Source organism: Anguilla anguilla, chromosome 19 (genome assembly GCF_013347855.1).
Source record: "Anguilla anguilla isolate fAngAng1 chromosome 19, fAngAng1.pri, whole genome shotgun sequence".
Classification (NCBI taxonomy): Eukaryota; Metazoa; Chordata; class Actinopteri; order Anguilliformes; family Anguillidae; genus Anguilla; species Anguilla anguilla.
Genome location: NC_049219.1, coordinates 18,373,572 through 18,391,061, shown reverse-complemented (window position 1 = coordinate 18,391,061; position 17,490 = coordinate 18,373,572). Strand labels below are relative to the sequence as shown.

General features: G+C 51.1%; 1 protein-coding gene across 1 annotated transcript in view; it reads left to right on the top strand.

The window, feature by feature from the left end:
• Positions 1–16,617, top strand: part of otogl (otogelin-like) — a 36,698-nt gene extending 20,081 nt beyond the window's left edge. The window contains exons 31-59 of the mRNA XM_035402245.1: positions 66–222; positions 493–519; positions 844–1,020; positions 1,951–2,229; positions 2,596–2,713; positions 3,191–3,270; positions 3,565–3,965; positions 4,029–4,442; positions 6,066–6,243; positions 6,442–6,584; positions 6,700–6,723; positions 6,816–6,908; positions 7,288–7,477; positions 7,587–7,804; positions 8,250–8,391; positions 8,481–8,666; positions 8,849–9,061; positions 9,142–9,246; positions 9,338–9,445; positions 9,744–9,845; positions 10,169–10,273; positions 10,744–10,784; positions 10,980–11,043; positions 11,875–12,053; positions 12,289–12,393; positions 12,488–12,607; positions 12,769–12,814; positions 15,557–15,636; positions 15,813–16,617. Of these exons, the coding sequence (XP_035258136.1) occupies positions 66–222; positions 493–519; positions 844–1,020; positions 1,951–2,229; positions 2,596–2,713; positions 3,191–3,270; positions 3,565–3,965; positions 4,029–4,442; positions 6,066–6,243; positions 6,442–6,584; positions 6,700–6,723; positions 6,816–6,908; positions 7,288–7,477; positions 7,587–7,804; positions 8,250–8,391; positions 8,481–8,666; positions 8,849–9,061; positions 9,142–9,246; positions 9,338–9,445; positions 9,744–9,845; positions 10,169–10,273; positions 10,744–10,784; positions 10,980–11,043; positions 11,875–12,053; positions 12,289–12,393; positions 12,488–12,607; positions 12,769–12,814; positions 15,557–15,636; positions 15,813–16,013 (4,296 nt within the window). The 3' untranslated portion in view covers positions 16,014–16,617. The remainder of the gene's footprint in view (positions 1–65; positions 223–492; positions 520–843; positions 1,021–1,950; positions 2,230–2,595; positions 2,714–3,190; positions 3,271–3,564; positions 3,966–4,028; positions 4,443–6,065; positions 6,244–6,441; positions 6,585–6,699; positions 6,724–6,815; positions 6,909–7,287; positions 7,478–7,586; positions 7,805–8,249; positions 8,392–8,480; positions 8,667–8,848; positions 9,062–9,141; positions 9,247–9,337; positions 9,446–9,743; positions 9,846–10,168; positions 10,274–10,743; positions 10,785–10,979; positions 11,044–11,874; positions 12,054–12,288; positions 12,394–12,487; positions 12,608–12,768; positions 12,815–15,556; positions 15,637–15,812) is intronic.
• The last annotated feature ends 873 nt before the right edge of the window (positions 16,618–17,490 follow it).

Sequence of the window (17,490 nt, the reverse complement as noted above, 5' to 3'; positions counted from 1 at the left end):
TAATAGTAGAATCACCCCCCCCCCCCATGTTTTACTGTCTGCCCTGATGGCTGTGGTCTCCCCAGGTGGATGTGACCTGGTTCTACAAGAACTGCCTAACTGACACCTGTAACTGCAACCGGGGCGGGGATTGTGAGTGTCTGTGCACCAGCGTTGGGGCCTACGCCCATAAGTGCTGCCAACATGGCGTCACCATCCAGTGGAGGAGCCCTACTGTCTGCCGTGAGTACGCCCCGCCCCACATGCTCCTGCTAAGTTACTTTACATTTCATTAGCACGTATGGGTGCTATAAGACTAACACTAATATTCATGGCATAGCTAGCTGGCCTTACCCAACGCTGGCTGTGTTTACCAAAGATGGGTATTTTCTTGTCTACACTGCAGAGATGCGGGGGCAGTGTGGGGAAGACTGCTTGTCCACAAATATAAACATTCTTTGAATGCACACAGAAACTGCCAGATACAAATAAAACCTTTTGTCTTCTTTTCAGCTTATGACTGCGAATACTACAATCAAGGTACAGTACCCTGCTGCAGATACCGATCTACAGAGCTACAAGCTTCCTGTGTGTGGACCTGGGCCGTGTGAAAGCATTGGTCTGCACTTTCAGTCTCCATACTTTCAGTCTCCATGGGTCCTCAATCCCAGCAGAGGCCAATATGCTGGGATTGCGGAGAGGCTTGGTCATGCTCCTCTGATTGGTCAGATATCGTCAGACTGGCTGCAGATGCTGCAGAGTGTTGAGGAGAGCCATAGAGGCTTGCTCATAGCTAGCAAGGTTCCAGATAAGGAGAAAAATGTTTGTTTTTCTTTCATTAATAAAGTGTGATCTCCTCCTCAGAGCTTGGAGAGGGGCCATACACACTGTCCAGTGTGGCCTTCAACGACACGGTGCTGGCTGCCAACCTGAGCAGCGGGGAGGTCTTCCCCCTGCCCAAAATCAGCCACTCGGGGGGGCCAGGCGAGCTGCTCTTCAACTTCATGATCACCGCTGGGCTTCACAAGGACCGCTTCTCCCGTGAGTCCCAGTGCTGTCACTCCATACCTCTCTCTCTCTCCCTCTATCCCTCTCTCCTTCCCTCTGTATCTCTCTTTCCTTCCCTCTCATACCTCCCCTCTGTATCTCTGTACTTCAGATGTGAGCGTATACAGTGACACAAATGCTGCTGCTGTTTTTAACCCTGCCCTGACTCCCCCCCCCTGCCCTTCTCTCACATACAACATGCTGTGTGTCGGAGGCAGGGTCAGCCGGTCACTGGGAGAATATTACCCCAAGCCCCGCCTCGCGGCTGTTCCTTGTCCAGAAGCTAATTAAGTTTGCTTCGTTTAAGCTGTGGCAATGAAAACACACAGCTCTCTTATGAATGCAGATTCATACTGATACTGAAAGCACACAGCTCTCTTATTAATGCAGATTCATACTGATACTAAAAGCACACAGCTCTCTTATTAATGCAGATTCATACTGATACTGAAAGCACACAGACCTTATCTCCTTTCCTGGTCAGCTCATTAAAATACCTCAGTCACTTGTTCAGAGGAGTAACAGAAGCACCTGCTTTAAGTCTGGGGGCTATGGTGAGTCACATTGATTTAGAGTCGAGTTTCGCTTGTGAATGAGGTCCTATTATCCACATGAGTAACGGACCATTCAGATATTTTTGTTGTTGTCGTGCTACTGACTGAGTGCTTTGCCCTGTTTGAAAAGGGCTGTATCATCATTGATTATGTGGGCTACAAAGTATTTTTGGTTATGCAAGCATATGTATTTTGTGCTTGCAAAAGGGGTTTTGTTCGGTTTTCTTTGCTAGGCTGTGGTACAGCTGTTCTACGGAAGATGATGTGCAGGCATACTGTAGGGGCAATGCGCTGAACTGGCTGGAGAGGTGGCTCAGAATCTGGGGAATCAGAAACCAGTGTGAGAGTGGTGTTCCCTGTGTGTCTGTAGGTCTCCCCATCATCTCCCTGGAGTCTGCCGAGCGACCCAACTACTTCCTGTGTGTGTGGGCGGGGCGTCGGCTGCGGGTGGAGCGCTGGAGCGCGGGGGAGGAGTTTCGACAGCGCGCTACCTTCATCCACCACCGGGGGCTGTGGCTGCCAGGCCTGTCCTCCTTCGAGCTGTACAGCCAGAAGGGCTTCTTCCTCACACTGACCCGCGCTGCCGCACGTGCCAAGGCCTACGACCACTCCCGGGCCTTCAGACGGGTCAGCAGCTTCTCCATCCAAGGTACCTGCCCCACCCCTGCCTCGCCCTGCTCTGCCCCGCCCCGCCCACCTCACCTCACCACACCCCTGCCCTGCCCTGCCCTGCCCCGCCCTGCCCCGTCTCACCCGCCTCACCTCGCCACACCCCTGCCCTGCCCTGCCCTACCCTGCCCTGCCCCGCCCGCCTCACCTCACCACACCCCTGTCCTGCCCTGCCCCGCCCCACCCCGCCCCGCCCGCCTCACCTCGCCACACCACACCCCTGCCCTGCCCCGCCCCGCCCGCCTCACCCCGGCCCTTATTTGTGATGACCAGTGGCAGTAAAGTGCGTGTGAGTGGCAGTGGTGGAGTGAAGGCGTGCTGTCTGACGCACTCCTGCGTGTTTCAGAGAGCAGTTTGCTCATCCCGTATCGGATCATGTGTGAGTGGAAGTACCAGGCCTGTGCCAGCCCGTGTGTGAGGACCTGCAGCGACCCGGAAGCCACGCTCTGCCACTTCCTGCCCCCGTGAGATCATGTGACCCCCCCGCCACACACGCACAACCATACATGTATTAGAAAATAGTATTCATGTTAAAAGAACGGGCGGACCCCTGCTTATCTCTGTGTTGTGGTTGCATTGAATCATGGGTTTAACTGAGAGCTCTCATTGCTACTCACTCTGTTTTCTTTCATTGGGAAAATGCTATAATTATATATTTAGACTGATCTGGGTTTGCCATTTTAATACTTAAAAAACCCTCTTAAGGCTCACAACAGACCCCCCTCTGCATACAGGTTCTGGACATCTGGTGTTCATGGGAGATGTAGTTCAGCTTGCAGAGTTAATGACATTAAATCAGCCTTTCTCCAGAGCTGTTTGTCACACAGCTGAGGTGGTGGGGTCAGAAGGGCAGTTCCCGGCAGTGCAGATGTGGGGAGTTTTAAATCACAGGCCATCTCTGAGCTGCAGAGGTGTTGGCCACACTGATGCCCTCTCTACAGGGTGGAGGGCTGTTTCCCGCGATGCCCCAGGAACATGATCTTGGATGAAGTCACCAGGAGATGTGTTTACAAGGAGGACTGTGAGTACTGCCACTGCTGCCAGCTAACTAGTGAAGACACCAGCATTAGCAGCACCCAGTTTCATCTGTCAGTCCAGCTGAGGCCTGCGAGCTACTGCTACCTGTGCAGTATAACATGACCCACATCCTAAAACATATCTCAGCTAACCTCTGTTTCGTGGCACTGATTGGCTTTACCCATGCATGTCATTCTTTTGGGTAATTCTGTTGAAGGCATGATGGCTGGAACACCTGTGTTTTTAATATGGATGAAATAAACACTATTTTTGAGCTATGTCTGTTCTTTCACTGCAGGTATTATCCTTCCTCCAACACCAGCTCCTTACATGTTTGTGACAAGGTCCAACAGAACCACAGCAGGACCAACCAGCACCACCCCCACCACCTCTCCAACAAGCACCACCACCACCACCACCACCCCACCAACCACCACTACTCCCAGCACCACCACCACCCCCCCCACCACCACCATTACCCCTCGCACCACCACCACCACCACTCCCACCACCAGCTCTAGCACCACCCGCAGAACCTCCACAGTGGCTGTAACTGCACCCACCAGCCCCGTGGCCACTGTACGCATCACTCTGCCCCCTGCCCCTGAGCCCACACAGGCTGCTACTCTCGTACCTTCTAGTCCTGTCCCACTTGTTACCACACCTGCCACCACGCCAAGTCCTGCCACCTCCACCCCTCCCCCCCTCACCACCAGTGCCCCACCCACCCCAACCCCCCCTGCCACCACCCAAACACTCCTCGCTGTGACTACAGAGGCCACCACCTCCACCTTCCCCAGCACCATGCCTACATCCACCTCCTCCACTGTCCCCATGACAACAGCAGCTCCCACCACCACTACTACCGAGGCCCTGCTCACCACCACCACTGCCACAACAGCGCCACCTCCATCAACCACCCAACCCCCATCTCTCACCACCGCCCAACCCTCCCTCCCCCCAACACAACCTCCCACCACTGAGGCCACACCCTCTCCCGCCACCAGCCCATCTCCCACACACCTGAAGTCTACGGCAGCCCCGCCCAGCCCCAGCACCGAGACGGAGGTCGTCACGGTGACTCCTGCTCTCACCCCCCCGAAGCCCTCCCCTACACCTGAGACTGAGGTGGCTACTGTGCTGCCGCCATTCCTTCTGCCCACGGCGCCTTGTACGGTATGCGCAGCTTCTCCGCCGTTAGCATGGCACTACCAGTGCATTCATTAGCTGCTAGCCCTCCATTATCACACCACAACCAGAGCATTCATTAGCTGCAAGCCCTCCATTATCACACCACAACCAGAGCATTCATTAGCTGCTAGCCCTCCATTATCACACCACAACCAGAGCATTCATTAGCTGCTAGCCCTCCATTATCACACCACAACCAGAGCATTCATTAGCTGCTAGCCCTCCATTATCACACCACAACCAGTGCATTCATTAGCTGCTAGCCCTCCATTATCACACCACAACCAGTGCATTCATTAGCTGCTAGCCCTCCATTATCACACCACAACCAGAGCATTCATTAGCTGCAAGCCCTCCATTATCACACCACAACCAGAGCATTCATTAGCTGCTAGCCCTCCATTATCACACCATAACCAGAGCATTCATTAGCTGCTAGCCCTCCATTATCACACCACAACCAGAGCATTCATTAGCTGCTAGCCCTCCATTATCACACCACAACCAGTGCATTCATTAGCTGCAAGCCCTCCATTATCACACCACAACCAGAGCATTCATTAGCTGCTAGCCCTCCATTATCACACCACAACCAGAGCATTCATTAGCTGCAAGCCCTCCATTATCACACCACAACCAGAGCATTCATTAGCTGCTAGCCCTCCATTATCACACCACAACCAGAGCATTCATTATCTGCTAGCCCTCCATTATCACAACACAACCAGAGCATTCATTAGCTGCTAGCCCTCCATTATCACACCACAACCAGAGCATTCATTAGCTGCTAGCCCTCCATTATCACAACACAACCAGAGCATTCATATATGCTCAATAAAGGAATTTTCCAGAACCACTTGGAATACCAACATAGATCTTTAATTTTGGGATGTGCTAACAGCTACTGTGTTCCAGTGATGCAGGGTAAAGGGGGCCTTATCTCCACAAACTCTGACATCACGCAGCGTTGTTTCAAAGTGAGTTTTAGACACATCTGGCCGTGTGTGTAAATCTGTGGCATTGAGGGCCTGTTGAAGAGCTCCAGGCATTCATAAATCCTGCTCGGGAGATAAGGCTGGAATGCTCTCAGTGTTTCAGAACTGGAATAAGGTGGGAGCAGCATTCCGGCTGGACACTTCCTCCTTAACGGTGCGGTAACAGTGTAAACATCTGGAGTGCAGGTGTGCTCATAGAGCTGGTGCCAGATGCGTTTAGCTCTATGTTGCCATGACTATATCACCTGACAGGCTTTATCTGTGATATCTGCCTCCTACAAGGAGCATGTAGATTATTGGACTTGGAGTCGTTTATCATTCAAATGTGTATGAGATGTTACCTTAATAGTGGCTTAGAAATATTCTGCTCACATTGACCACTTTCAAGATATCACCTGACTTTTTGAAACTGTGTGCTTTTGTGTGCAGAATAATATCAGCGAAGATGCAGATGCAGCACGTCCAACTAAACAGCAGAGTGGTTCCCAAACGCAGCTTGTGAAAGAAATGTGATGTGGAGAGAAAATTAAGCATCAGAGCGAATGAACTGGATCTGCCTTCACTGCGCATGCAGTCGCTGATGTGTCACTCTTCTCTTTTTGTCCCCCTTCAGCCCCCGTACTCGTACCGTGTGGACGATTGCAGCGAGTACATCTGCTTCAACGGCCAGCTGATGTTCCACAACGCCTCCCTGCACTGCCGCTACAACGTCAGCCAGCCCCGCTGCGGTCTTCTGGGAATGCCTGTGCAGACCAACCGTGACTACTGCTGCCCCCAGTGGCAGTGCCCATGTGAGTGACCCCCGCCCCTCGCCCCTCGCCCCTCATTAAAAACAGCGTACATCAATGGCACTGATTGGCCGGTGGTGTAACTCATGGTGCGTGGTGTGTGCGCGTGCGTGCATGGTGTGTGTGCTCGTGCGTGCATGGTGTGTGTGCGCCTACGTGCATGGTGTGTGTGTGCGTGGTGTGTGTGTTCTTGCATGGCAGGTCGATGCTCCATCATTTCAGACCTGCGTGTCATCACCTTTGACGGGAACAACGTGGCCCTTTATGACAAGGGCTCCTACATCCTGGTTCACCTTCCCAGAGAGAACATTGTGGGCCACATTGAGAAATGCCCCACCAGCGAGGTACAGGCACCCACACAGAGACCCATCTCCGTCCTCAGAACTGAACTGTCATATGGCGTGATGCTCTCACAGGTGGAGCTCCATGTCCTAACTCCCTTTTCCCTTTGCTTTCCAGAGCGTCAACTCTATCAGGCGTCCTGTAAGTGGCACACGCTGTCATTGGTAATAAGAGCAGTCTGGTATTGGCCAATGGTGCCGTCACTCACGCAGACATGCCCCTCTCGCCCTCAGACGCCTACAGGCGGGACCTCGGGGCTGTGCTTTAAGAAGCTGAACATCACCACCCATTCCTACAGGATAATGATCAACCGGCTGGAGAGGAAGGTGCCTGTAGCTCTGCCCCCTCCTCCACCTGCCCTGACACGCCCCTGACTGCCGTCTGAATTCATCTTTTTTAAAAATTCGGTTTAATTGGCAGTGAATGTTGTATATACGTAAAGAAGGAGAGTTGTACCTCACCTTGCATATTTTTCAAAATTTACGAAATGGAAATGGAAAATAATTAATTCTCAGGTTATCTGACAGAAGTGAAAAGGGTTTTAGAAGGTGAACCCCGCGGGGTGTTGGACTTATCTAGTGCATACCCAGTCACAGGGCAGATGGTTTTGTAGTTTGACATAGAGGTGCACTGTGGTGTACTGTGCGTGTCTCATTGGACATGCACAGTACAGGTGTGTATTCAGCGTGTTTCCTTGGCACCCAGGTATCCGTGAACCAGATCAGCGCACGCCTGCCGTTCACGCGGCAGAGTCTGCACATCGACGACACGGGCACCATGTACATCATCCACACGCCGGGGGGCATCAGCATCCAGTGGTACCACAGCACTGGTATCATCGTGCTTCAGTACAGCTCCACCAATGCCTCGGCCGCCCGAACCCGGGGGCTCTGTGGTACATACTGCATTTCCCCTTTAGGACATGCACTTGTGCACATGTTTGTTTTTATTGTGCTGCCCCCTGGTGGTCTGGAGACCTAACGGCGGCTGTGTGGCCTCCCCAGGCTGCTGTGATGGGAACCCTGCAGATGACCTGAAGCTGCCGAACGGCACGGTGGTGCGGGACGTGGAGGACATCCCCCTCTTCCTGCACAGCTGGATGGTGGACACGTCCGAGGAGACCGACTACTTCCGCCGCGTCGGGGACAACTGCACCACCGGCAACTGCAGCAAGTGTTTCCACATGCTGAACCAGAGCCCCTTCTCTGAGTGCCACCACAAGGTAGGGACTGCACGACTACCCCACACGCGCTCTACTGCCCCACACATCACTCTACTGCCCCACATGCTGAACCAGAGCCCCTTCTCTGAGTGCCACCACAAGGTAGGGACTGCACGACTACCCCACACGCGCTCTACTGCCCCACACATCACTCTACTGCCCCACACATCACTCTACTGCCCCACATGCTGAACCAGAGCCCCTTCTCTGAGTGCCACCACAAGGTAGGGACTGCACGACTACCCCACACGCGCTCTACTGCCCCACACATCACTCTACTGCCCCAAACATACTGAAGCAGAGCCCATTTGGAAAGCACTGTTGTGACAGGTGGATTTAGAGTGCAGTTCTTGGTTTTTCAGCTCTGTGGCTGTCTGGCCATAACTGAAAGCATGGTGTTCTGTGTGTGTGCTGAGTGAGAGCGGTATGTTGTCTGCCTCCCCAGGTGTCCCCAGAGCAGTTCTGTGATAAGATCTGGGCTGGGGACCTGCACTACAAAGACCACCAGTGTGACTTCCTGGCTGCGTATGTTGCCATCTGCTACACACACAATGTCTGCATCAACTGGAGAAAGCAGGACTTCTGCCGTGAGTGACATCATTCTGCTAGTCTTTATCAGTGATGTGCTGTGGTAGAGATGAGCAGTGCGCTACTATGGGAAATGTTGTTTTTAAAGCCTTAAAGTGCCCTCCCGGGAAGGAGTACCAGCCGTGTGTGAACACCTGTAAGACCAAGACCTGCCAGAACAGAGAGTACTACGAGGAGTCCACCTGCTCCTACATCCGCGAGGAGTGTGTATGCAAGCGGGGGACCATCCTGCACCGGGCTGACTCTGCCTTCTGCGTCACTGAGGATCGCTGTGGTGAGGCACTGCTCCGCCCACTTTACCCGGAGTGCACCACCCCTCACTGAGCCGCCTGCTCCACCCACTTTACCCAGAGTGCACCACCCCTCACTGAGCCACCTGCTCCACCCACTTTATCAGTTGCACCTTCATCTATTAAATGGATGGATTGATTGATTAATTGCTTGATTGATTTCCAGTGTGCACAGATAACGAGGGGCTGCCACGTGCTCCAGGAGAGGTGTGGAACAGCTCAGGGAAGAGCTGCTGTCTGTACCGTTGTATGGAGAATGGCAGTGTGGTGGCGGTGGAGCCCGACTGCAGCGACGTGCCCACCCCACTCTGTGAGAGGGAGGGAGAGTATGCCATTGCTGTGCTGGAGGAGGGGGCCTGCTGCCCCAAAAAGATCTGCGGTATGTCCTGGCCACACGCCCACCTCTCCACTCTGCTAAATGCAGAGCTGTGCTGAAGGGTTTTGCCCTCTCTCTTGCAGAGTGCAACCTAACCATCTGTGACACTGAGGCTCCTACCTGTGAAAACTGGAACAAGCTTGTGATTGGCTACAGTGCCCTGTCCTGCTGCCCAGAGTACAGATGTGGTAGGTGCTTTCTGGGAGCTGTAGTGATTGTGGATGAGGGGTCTGTATTTGAGGTGAAGCGCAGCCTAACAGGCCTTTGCTCTGTGCTCAGAGTGTGACCCCCTGGCCTGCCCTGTAGCCCCGCCTCCTGACTGCAGGGATGACCAGTTCCTGGTGGAGGTCAGAGAGGATACATCCTGCTGCTACTCCTTCCTCTGTGGTGAGTCCCCCTCACTCCTCCTCTTCATCACTTATGGTCCTTATCTCATCACTCCTCCTCTTCATCACTTCTGGTCCTTGTCACCATCACTCCTCCTCTCACTCCTCTTCTTCATCACTCCTGCTCCTTATCACCATCAATTTTGCTCTGCTACTGTAGTGTGTTGCTGTGCTGATGTAGCGTGTTGCTGTGCTGCTGTAGATTATTGCTATGCTGATGTAGCATGTTGCTGTGCTGCTGTGCTGATGTAGCGTGTTGGTGTGGTGATGTAGACCGTTGCTGTGCTCTTCTCTGCCAGTTTGCGAGTCCTGCATTGATCCAGTCCCGTCCTGCAGCGATGGCCAAATTCTGGCTGTGCACCTGAACACGAGCCGGCGCTGCTGCCCTCAGTATCACTGCGGTAACACACCTGTGTGCACTGTTACACACTCTATAACCCCATTAACGCTGCAGTAACACACCTGTGTGCACTGTTGCACACTCTATAACCCCATTAACGCTGCAGTAACACACCTGTGTGCACTGTTACACACTCTATAACCCCATTACCGTTGCAGTAACACACCTGTGTGCACTGTTACACACTCTATAACCCCATTAACGCTGCAGTAACACACCTGTGTGCACTGTTACACACTCTATAACTCCATTACCACTGCAGTAGCACACCTGTGTGCACTGTTACACACTCTAAAACCCGATTGTGGGCTGCTCCTCTCACAGTGTGTGATTCGAACCTGTGCCCCGAGGCCTCAGTGGAGTGCACCCCTGGAACAGCCCTGGTGCAGGAGAGTGTCCCAGGACAGTGCTGTCCAGACTGGCAGTGTGGTACAGTACCCCCCCCCCCCAGTTCAGAATGTCCAATACAATTACATATCCTAAGCCACCAATAAAAGGACCATATTTATATAACCGCTTTCATGCCTGTCTCATCTGGGTGACACACAGCTGCCATTTTGCACACAAACTCTCCTCATGCAGTACTTCTGTATGCAGGTGTCATTTAGCTTAAAAATGGCTGACAGCAAAGATTGTACAAACTAATCACAGATGGTCAACTTTTTTTCTTCAGAAGTTCAGGAGGTTCTTGTTGGTGGCGGGAGTTTCCTGTCCGGCATTATGGGAAATTGGTGGTTTTGGGGAATGTGATTGGTGGAAAGGGGCGGTTTGTGGAATGTTATTGGTGGAAAGAGCGTTTTGGGAAATGTGATTGGTCGCAAGGGGCCGTATGGGGAGTGTGATTTGTGGAGTGCGGTCCACTGGTGTTGAAATGCCACTGTTCTCCTGTCTCCCCACAGAGTGCAGCTGTCAGAATAACTCTGCCCCTTCCTGTCAGGTGGTAAGTCTTACTGTGTTCCTTTTTTTATTCATACATTTATTTGTTTTTTATGTTTTGTGCTGGCTTTTGGTTAATAATTTTTTTCACTTTGACAATAGGTTCTTCCATGGGTTTGTAGTGTGAAAATGGAGCTGGGAGTGTGAGTGGTGCAATGTGGGAAAGCGTGAGACCCCCTCCCTTCCTCTCCTCCTGCAGGGTGAAGTGCAGATAGAGATCCCTGACTCCAGCAGCCCCTGTGACTGTGCTCAGTTCATCTGCAGTAAGTTCACACTGCTGGCCTGTGCTCCCTGTGTTTAATGCCTGGCCTAAGTCGCTGTGTTGGATGCCTGGCCTGTGTCCCTGTGTTGGATGCCTGGCCTGTGCTCCCTGTGTTTAATGCCTGGCCTGTGTCCCTGTGTTGAATGCCTGGCTTGTGCTCCCTGTGTTGAATGCCTGGCCTGTGTCCCTGTGTTTAATGCCTGGCCTGTGTCCCTGTGTTGAATGCCTGGCTTGTGCTCCCTGTGTTGAATGCCTGGCCTGTGTCCCTGTGTTTAATGCCTGGCCTGTGTCCCTGTGTTGGATGCCTGGCTTGTGCTCCCTGTGTTGAATACCTGGCCTGTGTCCCTGTGTTGGATGCCTGGCTTGTGCTCCCTGTGTTTAATGCCTGGCCCGTGTCCCTGTTTTAAATGCCTGGCTTGTGCTCCCTGTGTTTAATGCCTGGCCTGTGTTACATTACATTACATTACATTATAGATTCTTAGCAGACGCTCTTATCCAGAGCGACTTACAACAAGTGCATTACAAAACTCAGAGACAAGCGCTTTACAACATTCCTGCAAGAGAGCTACAATAGGTATAACTTTGCAAAAAGTGTGAATTGTACCCCTTTTTTTTTTTTTTTTTTTTTTTTTTTTTTTAAATATATATAAATTCCCACCCCCCACCCACCTAGTTGTAGATGAACCTAGTTACATGACTGTGTCCCAGGGACTGTGTCCCTGTTTTAAATGCCTGGCTTGTGCTCCCTGTGTTTAATGCCTGGTCTGTGTCCCTGTTTTAAATGCCTGGCCTGTGCTCCCTGTGTTTAATGCCTGGCCTGTGCTCTCTGCAGAGAAGGCGGAGGTGTGCCTGTTTCAGGGGGTGACTGTGCTGAGCCCAGGCCAGTCCATGGTGCAGTATGTGGAGGGAGACCTGTGCTTCACTGTGCAGTGCCTGCAGGAGAGGGACCCGGACACCGGTTTCTTTGCCATGGAGGTGTCCAGTGTGAACTGCTCAGAGAAGTGTGGGCCTGTAGGTTCACACAGCTGCCCTTTACACGCCTCAACCTTTCATTCACTCATTCATTCACTCACTAATTCACTCCCTCTTTCATTCACTCACTCACTCCCTCATTCACTCACTCACCCACTCACTCACTGTGTAGCAGTTTGACTTGCTCCCTCAGCCTCTGTAAGTGTTTGTATTTGTGTATATGGCCTGTGGCTTCATGTGTTGATGCAGCAGTGGCTGTATGTCCTGTGTGCAGCATCAGATCTATGTCCCCTCCAAAGACCCTCACGTGTGCTGTGGGTCCTGCAAGAACGTGTCCTGCTCTTACCCCAGTGAGAACGGCACCGTCCTGCTCTACCTGGTGAGTGACCTGCAGCCTTACAGCCTGACTGCCTAGCCTGAGTACTCGCTCTGTTAGCTGTGTAACAGCATGATCTGTGTGTGTGTCTCTGTAGGCGGGCAGCTCATGGCTGGCTAACTGCACACGGTATGACTGTGTGGAGACGGCGGTAGGAGCAGTGGTCCTGGGGTCTGCTGTGGTCTGCCCCCCCTTCAACGACTCTGAGTGCCTTCAGGTCTGTTACGAGAAATACGCTAATGTTGGGAAGTTTGTGAATGTGAGCTGACATTAGGTAGTATTGGTCTTGCTGAAGGTGAGGGGTGTAACCATAGCGACTGTAGCTCACTGGGCTGAGTGCAGCCTCTCCTGACACAGGGCCTTGTCCTCTCGTTCCAGAATGGTGGGGTGGTGCAGAACTACATCGATGGCTGCTGTAGGACCTGTAAGTTCCTCTGGGGGGCGCTCTGGCCTCCTGCTTTGAATGGCTTCCTGGCTCAAGCGCTGTGGGCTGGAGTTGGTTGACTGAGCATGTTGTGCCCCCAATCAAGGGCGGCAGCTGGCCTACTTGCAGCGGTTTGGCTTTCTTTTGGCTGCTGGTAAACTGCTGCTGTTAGTCCGCCCCCTTGTGCCCTGGAGTGTAATTGCCACAGTAATCGCCACTGCCTCTGTTTGGGGCCAGCCTCTGTGGGTTGTTGGCTTGTATGGGTAGTGACACGATGGTGTAAAATTCTTGGTCATTAGTCAATAAAAATTTAAGATTTAAAAAAAAAATTGGCACTTGTGATGAAATGCAACATTTAAAAGTACAATTATATTTCTTAGATATAATAAGAAATTAAAACCCATAACCAAGAATTTTAAACTATTTCAATTAACTGATTTTAAAGCAGTGACATTCAGTTTGTTACCATTACTGACAGGAAATTTAAATTGGAGCGTAATTTTCACATTTTGTTGAACTCCAAAACATTTTGCAGTTAATTGACTGATTGTAGTGCAGAGTAAAAATGGTTCACACCCTATCAGACACTAAATAAATGATAGATTAATTTATAACAATTATTATGATTATAGCATGATTCAAGTGACTGGTAATCATACTATAATTATTATTGAGAAAATATCCGACAACTACAGCCTTAACTTTGATGTCGATAATAGTGTTTTGAAGGAGTTTCTAACAGCTACTAAAATGGATCCATAATCATATATGTGTTTTCTGCATAAAGCACTGGAGCAGTGCCGTTAAGATCACTGTGTATCAAAGTGCCGTACGGACCTGTGGCCTGTGGAGGCAGTCCTGTATGGCTGTGCAGCAAACGCATGTTTATCAGTGGCAGGAACCCGCAGTCTCTTAGCTGTGTGACCGCTGGTCCTGTTGCAGAGCTCATGTTCTGTAGGTTAAAAGCTAGCTGTGGATGGCCTGGGGTGCAGTCTGTTATAGGATGGCCTGGGGTGCAGTCTGTTATAGGATGGCCTGGGGTGCAGTCTGTTATAGGATGGCCTGGGGTACAGTCTGTTATAGGATGGCCTGGGGTGCAGTCTGTTATAGGATGGCCTGGGGTACAGTCTGTTATAGGATGGCCTGGGGTGCAGTCTGTTATAGGATGGCCTGGGGTGCAGTCTGTTATAGGATGGCCTGGGGTGCAGTCTGTTATAGGATGGCCTGGGGTGCAGTCTGTTATAGGATGGCCTGGGGTGCAGTCTGTTATAGGATGGCCTGGGGTGCAGTCTGTTATAGGATGGCCTGGGGTGCGGTCTGTTATAGGATGGCCTGGGGTGCAGTCTGTTATAGGATGGCCTGGGGTGCAGTCTGTTATAGGATGGCCTGGGGTGCGGTCTGTTATAGGATGGCCTGGCAGTCCTGAAGCATGTGCTCCCCTCTCCCGTTTTTAAACTTCCCAAAAAGCCCCGATCTCCAGCACAGCCACTGCCTCAGCAATCAATGCAAATGCATGTTGGAATGAGCTGATTGCCTTAATAAACCAGCCACTGTGTCTTTGACTAAAATACTGCTGTTCCTGACAATCCTGCCAGGTTCTGGACCTGGTATTTTACCTTTTAGCCCAGTAACCCCAACTGGTAGTACTAACTGTGATACAGGTACTATTATCTATTTTTGTGTTTAGTGTGCACGAGTGTGTGTGTGTGTGCGTGAGTGTGCATGTGCGCGCGCGCGTGTGTGTGCGTGTGTGTGTGTGCATGCGCGTGCGCATTGTTTCTTAAATTTGTTCTTGAATGCCTTGGTCAGACTCTTTGTCCAGGTATGTGATTTTCCTGACCCTTGTGCTCTGTGTTTCTGATGCAGTGTTTGAGTGACCTGTGTCTGTGCTTCTGTGTATGTGTCTGTGTTTCTGTGTACGTGTCTGTGTTTCTCTGTGCTTCTGTGTATGTGTCTGTGTTTCTCTGTGTTTCTGTGCTTCTGTGTGTGTGTCTGTGCAGAGTGGGGCTTTGGGGGTAATTCCAGGGGCAGAGTGGGGCTTGGGGGTAATTCCGGGGGGCAGAGTGGGGCTTTGGGGGTAATTCCAGGTGCAGAGTGGGGCTTGGGGGTAATTCCGGGGGGCAGAGTGTGGCATGGGGGTAATTCCAGGGGGCGGAGTGGGGTTTGGGGGTAATTCCAGGGGCAGAGTGGGGCTTAGGGGTAATTCCAGGGGCAGAGTGGGCTTTGGGGGTAATTCCAGGGGCAGAGTGGGCTTTGGGGGTAATTCCAGGGGCAGAGTGGGCTTTGGGGGTAATTCCAGGGGCAGAGTGGGCTTTGGGGGTAATTCCAGGGGCAGTCAAACAGTGGCTCATGCGATGGGTGTGATGCCTTCATTTTGCTCAGATCCAGTGTACGTGCATGCAGCTAGACTCAGTGTGTCCACAGGGACTGACTGGCTCCAGATTGGAATGTGATGTAATTGTGAAGTAAAATTGTGTGTTTGGTTTATATTGGTTCATATTGTGGTCATCTAAGTGACTATGTTATATTGCTGTATTTTTGAAGCTATAACTTTGGTTGGAAATGCAAAAGTTTTATAAGGCACCATTGTTTCTGAAACATGAATCCCTTACAGAGATGGAAATGACTGCAGTAATGTGTGGCATATCTGCTCATATGTTTTCCTGTATCATACTCATACTCCATATCCATAAGGGCTGGTATTCAGTGCACCTGTGACTGGGTCTGTCTGTTTGCCATCAGGTAAGGAGGATGGAAAGACCTGTAAAAGAGTGGCCATCAGAACCACTATCAGGAAGGACGACTGCAGGAGCAATGCACCTGTAAGTGCTTCCCCCGTCCCTCTATAGGACCCCCACCCCACCCCACCCCAACACTCCCCAACCCGAACCCTGATCAGTGATCAATCTGCCAGTGTAGAGAGCACTGTGCACTGTGAGGTGACTCCCCCTCTGCAAACTCTGAGGTGACCCCCCTTCCCCCCCGGTCTGGTTGCCAGGTGATGGTCTACTCCTGTGATGGGAAGTGCCCCTCCGCCACCATCTTCAACTTCAACATTAACAGCCACGCCCGTTTCTGTAAGTGCTGTCGAGAGAGCGGCCTGGAGACGCGCACAGTGCAGCTGTACTGCACACGCAACAGCACCGCTGTGGACTACACCTTCCAGGAGCCCGTGGACTGCTCCTGCCAATGGAGTTAGAGCAGGGGGGCGGAGCCTGCCGGGAGGGGTAGGGCCTGCCTGGAGGGGAGGAGCAGGCTGATCTTGCAGGAAGTGCCACTGTAATTTCTCTAGTTTCTCTCACAAATTATTTTTAGCCGGCCAGGAGACTTTGATTACATTGCTTCATATTGCAGAATAGATTCATTCTTTTGTAATTTGCTTCTCTTTTAATTGATAATCATTTTTCTGCCACTCACAGTGACACTTACATGAGTGATGATGGATTTTGTATTTTACTGTAGGTTTTATGAATAATTTCATTTTGATTGCCAAAATATTTAAAAGTGATTATTTAACTGAGCTATTAGACACTTTTTAAAATGGATTCCTCGTAAAATGACAATCCCATGCTACTGGTCAAACCTGCAGCTTCTTTATTACTATACCCTTTAATGGTATAATCTATAGACTGATAACCTTTGAATAAATGTGAGTGTCCTTTGGACATCATTATCCTGGACCTTTTCTCAGTAGAAATTACTTCCTTTGATATTTTTACCTTATTAGTTTCTTCTATACAAGTAATCTAAATCAATGTCAGAGTCAAAGCACAACAATAAAGTGGACGATTTCATCAGTTTTATATACATTTTCTTCTTGTTTTCTACTGATTATCTGTCTTATCACAGGACTGGATCAATTAGAAGTCAGCTAAGTAACCAAATCCCTCATCCCAAATCAAGAGGTTATGGTAGTTGCAGTTTAAGATTGATTGGAGCAATTAGCATTAAGAACCAGTTCACTTACGGTCAGTAATGGGCAGCCAATTACATTGCATTACAGTGCATTGCTGTCATCATTGGCCATAGGGTAGTTGTCTCACAGGATTTTTCCTGGTTAATCAGTAACTGAATACTGATTTTCAGGCCCCAGATGTCTCTCCCTTGAGTTTGACATAAGCGGGAATTTGTTCTGTGAAGCCTGTAAGCAGGAGAGTGCGCTCAGTAATACAAGGATAAACTAGTTGGTCCCATGATAGTTCATTTTTATCTGAATCAGTATTTCCTGATTAAACAGGAATAAGCACCTGCAGTCCCCTGCTTAGTTGAGCAGCTGTGGTCTGTGCACCTGCTGTGGAGTGAGACGAGTAGAGACTGGCTGCGGGTGTGGAGTGAGACGAGTAGAGACTGGCTGCGGGTGTGGAGTGAGACGAGTAGAGACTGGCTGCGGGTGTGGAGTGAGACGAGTAGAGACTGGCTGCGGGTGTGGAGTGAGACGAGTAGAGACTGGCTGCAGGTGTGGAGTGAGACGAGTAGAGACTGGCTGCGGGTGTGGAGTGAGACGAGTAGAGACTGGCTGAGGGTGTGGAGTGAGACGAGTAGAGACTGGCTGCGGGTGCTGAGGGTGTGGAGTGAGACGAGTAGAGACTGGCTGCGGGTGTGGAGTGAGACAAGTAGAGACTGGCTGAGGGTGTGGAGTGAGACGAGTAGAGACTGGCTGCGGGTGCTGAGGGTGT